Genomic DNA, 7,493 nt, shown 5'->3' with positions numbered 1-7,493 from the left:
TTTTTTTTTTTTTTGGCTGGTGAGTGAAGAAAATCTAGCAGCCACTTTAGCATTTTTTTAGTATGTGGCTGGTGGTAATTTCCAACCCTGATTTGGGAAAGAATAAGTGTGATTAGTGTGCCTCTTACACAGACTTTGTCCCGGAGTGTTAGACAACTTCTGCCATAGATCCTGGACCAGTAGAGTCCTCCAGATTTCACAACATAACTGTATTAGAACTGTAAAACAGACCAGGTAAATGCAGTTTGATGTCTGCACAGGTTTGGTGTCAACAAACATCCCACACCGCCCTCGTGTGGCTGCTAACAGGACTACATCAGGGTTAATGTGGCTTCTTGCTTCCTGTCAATCATCGCTGTAACTCCGCCTCTCAGTGATCTGATTGGAGGCTCGCAGGGCGCTGGAGTGCCAACCGGCCAATCATATGGCTCTGCCTCCTGTTAACAGGGCTCCTATTCTGAATGTCCTCTCTGTCACCTGTGTGCTACTGTTATTTATAGATGCCTGACGATGCTGAGTGGAGGAATGGGAGACGAATGGGAGGGAGGAGGAACCAGGGAGGAGAGGGTGAGGCAGAAGAAGGAAGAGAGGAGTGTTAGGACTTGATGATGACTATACGTCTCGCTCTAATGGTCTCTCAGAGAGAAGCAGACAGGAAGAGAGGAGACCAGTCATTTTTGGAGGGCAAAGTACATATTGATCCCATCTTTGCAAACTGCATCTGTCTGATTGATGGTTTTCCTAAAGGGGAAAATGGGTGAAAAGAGAATAGAGAATGGGAGAAGGGACAGAGCTATTAAAAGCTATATCGAATAATTGGTCATGGGTTGAGGTTAAAGCAGAGGTACATGATGAATTATCTGATTAAACATATCCCTGTGGAAAAATAGAGCTCCTGATTTTAAAAAAAGGGCAAATGATAAAGACCACTGTGTGGCATACTTCTCTGTGACAAGCGGCTTTCGTTTGTGAACTGTGTTGTTATGTTGAGTTGTTCTGTACACACGACATCTATTGCACGTCTTTCCGTCCTGGAGGAGGGATCTTTCCTCAGTTGTTCTGCTTGAGGTTTCTACCATCCCCCCCATATTAAAGGGTGTTTCTGGGGGAGTTTTTCCTTATCTGCTTTGAGGATCCAGGGACAGAGGGATGCTGTGTGCTGTAAAGCCCTCAGAGGCAAATTGTGATTTATGATAATAGGTTTTATAAATAAAATCAACTTGACTTGGTGCATTGCTTGGTAAATAAATTGCTGAAAAATAGTTGATAAATGCCCACTACAATTTCTTAGCACTTAATATGCCTTCAAATGTCCTGTTAGGTTCAACCAACATTTCAAGAAATTAAAAATTTTCAGTTTACAATCATATAAAACAGAGAAAAACAAAACCAAAAATAATCCTTTTGATACATTGAAATTATCACTGTTTGGCAATTCCTGCTTGATAAATGACTTTAATGTTAAATTACCTAGTAATTGGAAATCAAATTTCTCTTGAACAATCAGTTGATTAATCAACTGTTTCAGTACTATTTATTTGTATGCGGCAAAGCAGCATAAAGCCGCAGGACCAGCCTCAGCACTAATCGAGCACATGTAATCTTGCCTGACTTAAGAAGTTATGCATTGCAGACGAGTCGTCAGTTAACTGAAGAATTTCATGTGGGTGAGGATATAAAAAGCAGTTTCCTCTGCCGCTGGACAGTCTGTAAAGAAGAAGAGCAGCAGCTGGTTGCATATAATAATTTAGCCAGCGACACATCAGCTGTTTCTGTAACTGCCCTGCCTGCACAGGTTCACAGCGAGGGGTCACTGCACATGAATGCCTTCCTGTTGAGATTTATGGCCTCCGATGACATTTCTCCAGTGTCTTCTGTTTGGAGGGTTACCTCTATTGTGTTATCATGATGAAAACAACAGGAGGCTCACTGAAGGCAAAGGCATGGACAGATTACCTGGTGGGCATTGGTGCAAAAATTTGCTATTGGACTATCTTGATACTAAACTTTCACCCTCTACCCATGCACTGCATTTTGTCATCTCAGATTACCATTAAGCTTCATTATATGCCCACAGAACCTGAGATCCAGTACTGCTAAACTGAAGTAATATTACCAGGCCCCAAGTTTATTTATTTCAACTTTCAACGTTATTTAGGAATGTGTACCTCACATGAGCACATTAAAAACTAAAATAATATATTGTATCATTGTAGCTCATATTGTTGGTGCGGTTTTTATGTGGTGCAAATCCCCTAACAAGCGGGCAGTTATTTAAATTACGGAAATTTGGGGCCCCTGGAGATTCTGTGGTCGCCCCAAGAGAGTTGTCTGTATTGCTTGGTTGGTTCAGCCTTGGTCAAAGAGATTTGCTTTGCAGGGACTGTTCTTTATTTATTAGAGGGGATGGGGTGGTGCAAAACGGTGGAGGCACTTCAAATCATCTTTTAAGCACAAAGGAGGGTGTTAGTTTTTTATGTTTTTTTTTAAGGCATGCTTTCTTTAAAAAAAATCACACCACTTATCACAGCCAGAAACTGTAAAATATGGTTGTTTGTGGTGGAAAGAGGGTCATGCATTTTCCTCCAGTCACTCAAGGAGGCTCAATGTAAAATGTTTGTTGCTCTGGGGAGGGTCATGATATAAATAAGAAAAATAAACAAGCAAACAAATAAATACTTATACTACTACTACTACTACTAAGTGCAGTCCCTAAAATCTTAATTTCTATATCCAGAGACAGTTCATTAAACTGTTAGAGCTTGTCCTGTCGTGTAATAACCTTTAACCCATGGTGTACCTCAGATACAATGAGATGGAAAAGGATAGCAGCAGGTTTAAATGAAACTTTTGTTCCAAACCTTTTTGGCTTGTGACCCTTCATTACATGTGATAGATATTGTGTAGCCATACGTTCAGCTGTGATTTTTCCTTCCTGTAATTGTCCATAACAGATGTTTTTCTTAATTGTATTTCGGGACCTTTACAGTTGGGTACTACTGCCCTAAAATAAGATGACAACTAATGAATTAACCTTTTAACATCCTGCTCAACTTTTTGGTAGAGCACAGTACATCTATATCTTACTAGAAAATGTGTATAATTTAATTCAACCTAATAAAGTTCTTACTGAATAGATTAATGTAACTTCATACAAAAATCAAAAGTCTAAAAAGGATCAATAACTTTTTGAAAACATGCTCTACCAAACAGTTGATTTGACCTTCTATGATAAAGATAGTGATGTAAAGCTAATGAAATTGAAATTGACTATTTGGTAAGATATAAATGAAGTTCAGATCATTCATTGTTGATAAATGATACATTTAAGTACATTTACTGTAGAAAACCATATTTTACCAAATGGTTGAGCTGGCCTTTTACGGTAAAAGTAGTAATGCCAAGATAATTAATTCATATTTTTATGAGATAAAAACGGATAAATATTTACTTTTGTTAATACCATATATTTATTATTATTCCATTATATATTTGGTGAAAGAAATTATATCAGTGTGATTTTTTCTTAATTTCAGAGACATCTTCAAAGTACTGTATTGGTAATATGAATGGTAATAATATTAGTACTGATAATACTACTAATTGCATGGTCACAAATAAATATATGCAGGGGTACTAACATATTGCACCATTATAACATTATGATTTTTATTTCATTTTCTTTTTCTCTCTCTCTCTCACTGTATTATCATTATCGTGAAGCCTATATTTTAAAAAAAAATATGACAGCGATTCTTGTTATTACATTTTTACATATTTTATTTATTATTTACATATTTACACTTATTACATGTAAGTGTTAAAGTCTTAAGTAGTCGATGCCTATAATTAGTCGGGCAGTTAAAACAAACGTTACCTTTTTCTAACTTATTCACTACATATCCCACTGCATCGGTGTTCATACAGCCCTGCGTTACACGCATTTTACGCACAGGAGAGACAGAGTGGGTCGGGTCTGTGTTTACTTCCGGACTCCGATTTAGACTTCGCTCAGAAAGCAGCAGCTTCAGTGGAGGTTCAGGCTGTCAGCTAGCACGGTAGCCATACAAGGCTGCATGACAGAGGTTACCGAGTTGACCAGCGGCATCCCAGCAGACGAGCCTCAATCGGCGCCACCGCACACCGGACACCGCGACTCCGGCAGGCAGAGCCACACCGCTGCCCTGCTCCTCTCCGCTTCGTGCTCAAAGTCACTCAATGCTGCACACCCGCTACCAGCTAACAGACTGATCTGTGTTACTGCTGCCACTTCATGATCCGAGCCAGCTGAGGATCAAAACAAGGACAATCGCTCAAAGTTTAAGCGGCGTTTGTGTTTGACCGGCAGCTGGGAGAGACACGGGCCCCGAGGAGAGCGACGGGACACGGGGGCCAGGCAGTCAGGGCAGTGAAGGTGGTGGCTGGATAAACTAGGGGGTCGCCTCCAGCTCCTGGTGGATTCATCCCCTGCCAGCTAACGTTAGCTCAGCTAGCTACAAACAGCGCCATGGACTGGTTAATGGGGTGAGTACCGACAGCTAACGTGCCTAGCCAGCTTTACTCTCCTGTGTCAGATGAACTGCGCAGTCTTTCTGCTGCTGCCTGCAAATTCACCGCACAGCAGCTGACACCACCACGGCCAGCATTAGACAGGTGCACTGTCGTGTTGAACGCTGTCAAATTTCCACTTAAACGTATTAATGTAGCCACAAGCGGGTAGCATGTTGCCTAGCTTAGCTTAGCTCGGCGATGCTAGCTTGGTAGCAAAGCTGGCAGCGGTCTCATCCTGCAGCCTGCTGTTACCCAGGGCCAGGCGGTATTTTGGGGCATCACCATGGCCTGCAGCTATCGAGCCGACGGTGGCAGCGCCCAGATTAGGTCGTGAGAATATCTCTGTAGACGCCAGTTTGCTGCACGGGGAGCCTATTTATAGGAATGATTAACACAGTAAATGGGCTAACGTTAGCAGCCTGTCACAGTCTTGCTAACGCGGCTATGCCCGGTTTCAGTTTATTTTCTGTGCAAGGTGCGCTGACCGCTTTCATGGGACCCACCGTTAGCAGTCATGCTAACTTATTAAATGTGCTCCTTTTAGGACACATCAGATGGGGGATATAGCAGTCATAGATGTGAAATAGGCACCTTGGAGAGAGATAAACATATGCAGATGTTGGTTGATGCAGTGAGAAATTCAACTGTATCTGTGTTTTTGTCACTAAGGCGAGTTGCACAGTTTAATATGTTATAAGGTTTGTGTGATGTTTGCTTTAATGCAGTGGCGTGTCCAGACTTGTTTTGTTATTGGGGTGGCCCAAGTGGGGCACTGACTTATCCAAGGGTGGCATGAAGTAAGAGAACTGCTCCCCATACTTACTTTAATTACTAACATTGAAGTGTCTTACATCCCTTTTTATACTTTACTTACTACTTACTGAATGACAAATAACAAATGAAAAAATGATTTACTTTGTTCAAACTGTAATCTGTATAGAGAACCCCAGTAATGAGTCCAAAAAGACCGGAAATGACTAAACATTTCAGCACCCAAAGTCAGTGGTTTTTTTTGAGAGGTTTTTAGTTGGAAGCCTTAAATAAGGTCTGTGTTTAACACTAGTTTAAGAGACTTTAACGTTTTCCTCAATGACATAAAATATGTGCGTAAACACCCCACTCTCAAACTTTGAAGCTTTTATGTGTCCTAAAAAAGACAGATGTTGGCTTAATGACAGAGTGTCATTGAACTGAGCAGTGCCGTACATGACATCCTCGTTCCAGTGTAGTTAGTTTTAGCCTTGCAATAGCTTTTTACTTCTGGCCATTACATTAAGGCTTCAAAAATCCTGAAAGTGCTTTTAATTTGTGAAGATTATCTTACTGAAAATAACATGTTAGTGTAGTATCATAAATGTTTGTTTACAACGCAGAGCTTATTTGATCCAAAATTCAGTGGAAAAAAATGAAGAGGGAACCAGGGTGATGTTGGCTTCTGGGTTGGCCTACAGAAAAACGTCATTCCTGGGGCCCTCTATATAAAGATGGATGACATGATAGCAACCCGAAAGTGAAGCTTAACCATCTCGATCGCCCCCCTGGTGGCTGGTTGCAGTACAGGCCATAAAACCATGTATTTATGAAAACGCTTCACTTCTGCCTGCACAATTTCTACTTGCTGCATGTCTACAAACTGTATGATGGTCCTGCCACTTTGAGGTGAAGGGGAAAATGCAAAGTGATATTGCGTGATTAACCAATATTTTGTGGTGGGCCACATAGTATGTTTTGAAAGTCAAGCCGAGGGCCACAATTGGCCCCCAGACCAGACTTTGGATCTGCCTGTTTTGTGTAATTTTTGCCTAAACAGTGACACTTGACAGAAGACACCAATACTGATTTACCACTTTCTATTTGGCTGCAGTCATGAGTTAGTGTGAGAGCTGGTGGTCAGTACTACTGGATGAGATGCACCTGTCTCAGTCTGACACCTGCTACTCAGCCAGACATCAAGTCCATGATCATTATATTCATGAATTAACCTTTGACATCCTAGTAAGTGACCAGCCCAGTCTGCTATCATAAAAATCAAATAAGCTATCTAGTATTTACTTAAGTATTTGCTTAGCAAACCCAAAGGCACTACATTATCAGGTCTGAACCCAAGTCAAATTTGCCTGTAAGTAAAGGAGGAACTCTGCGAAATCACAGTCCAAGATGTGTGTCTTTTCTATATTTCATGCACAAGGGTAAGATTTAATTTCACCATGTGAAAGTCTGAAACACAGATGGATCAGACATTTTTCCAAGAACATCAGGTCTTTGACGTAGCATGAAAGGTTTGGACTTGCACAGTAAGGTGTGTCGCTGTGAGATTTTTCTTTTTCTGACTGGTTACCAGGTTGGCCAGCTGCATGGTTGAGGCACTTTGCGAGGAGATCAGGGTTGAGGGAGGGTAGAGGCGTGTTATCAGGGGTGTTTCAACACATCGTACCAGTGTGGCTACAAGATAAGGATGCAGCCCAACTATACCCCCAACCAGAAAACCAGCGTTTACAAACGAGCTGGTCTGTCTACCAGTTAATACTTAAAAGATACTTAAAAGACTGCATTGAAATATGAAAGGTAGCTTAGTAATTGGCAAGACACCATCACATTGCCACTTGTTAAGATGACGGTAGTGTGTGCAGATTCAGCAGTCAGTAGCTGTTGTGTGGGTCTTGGACTGAATGCAGCAGACCGTGAGAGGTTCTGCACAAACGGCATATGCAGTAAAGGGTTTAATTTGGATGACCCCAAGAAAAGTTATCGTGTTTTTGGTATTTGGCAATATACTGATGGGTGGCCAATTTTACAAAAACTGCCATAATTCTTGAATGTGCTCTGGGAGCTGTCTTTTGTTTTTCTCAAGTTTCCTCCTCCTTCTGACACTGGTTTTCCTGGTTTGGGTAACTGGTTCTTGCATTGACTTGTTTGAAGTTGCATCAGTCCTCTCAGTTGTA

General features: G+C 41.3%; 1 protein-coding gene across 1 annotated transcript in view; it reads left to right on the top strand.

Annotated features, from left to right (window-relative positions):
- Positions 1-3,999: 3,999 nt before the first annotated feature.
- mob2a (MOB kinase activator 2a) overlaps positions 4,000-7,493 on the top strand; it is a 71,508-nt gene continuing 68,014 nt past the window's right edge. Inside the window, exon 1 of the mRNA XM_042495657.1 lies at positions 4,000-4,524. Within this exon, the coding sequence (XP_042351591.1) occupies positions 4,508-4,524 (17 nt within the window). The 5' untranslated portion in view covers positions 4,000-4,507. The remainder of the gene's footprint in view (positions 4,525-7,493) is intronic.

The sequence above is a fragment of the Plectropomus leopardus genome, chromosome 11, assembly GCF_008729295.1.
Source record: "Plectropomus leopardus isolate mb chromosome 11, YSFRI_Pleo_2.0, whole genome shotgun sequence".
Taxonomy (NCBI): domain Eukaryota; kingdom Metazoa; phylum Chordata; class Actinopteri; order Perciformes; family Serranidae; genus Plectropomus; species Plectropomus leopardus.
The sequence above is the reverse complement of the archived record's forward strand: the minus strand, read 5'-3'. Positions and strand labels throughout refer to the sequence as shown.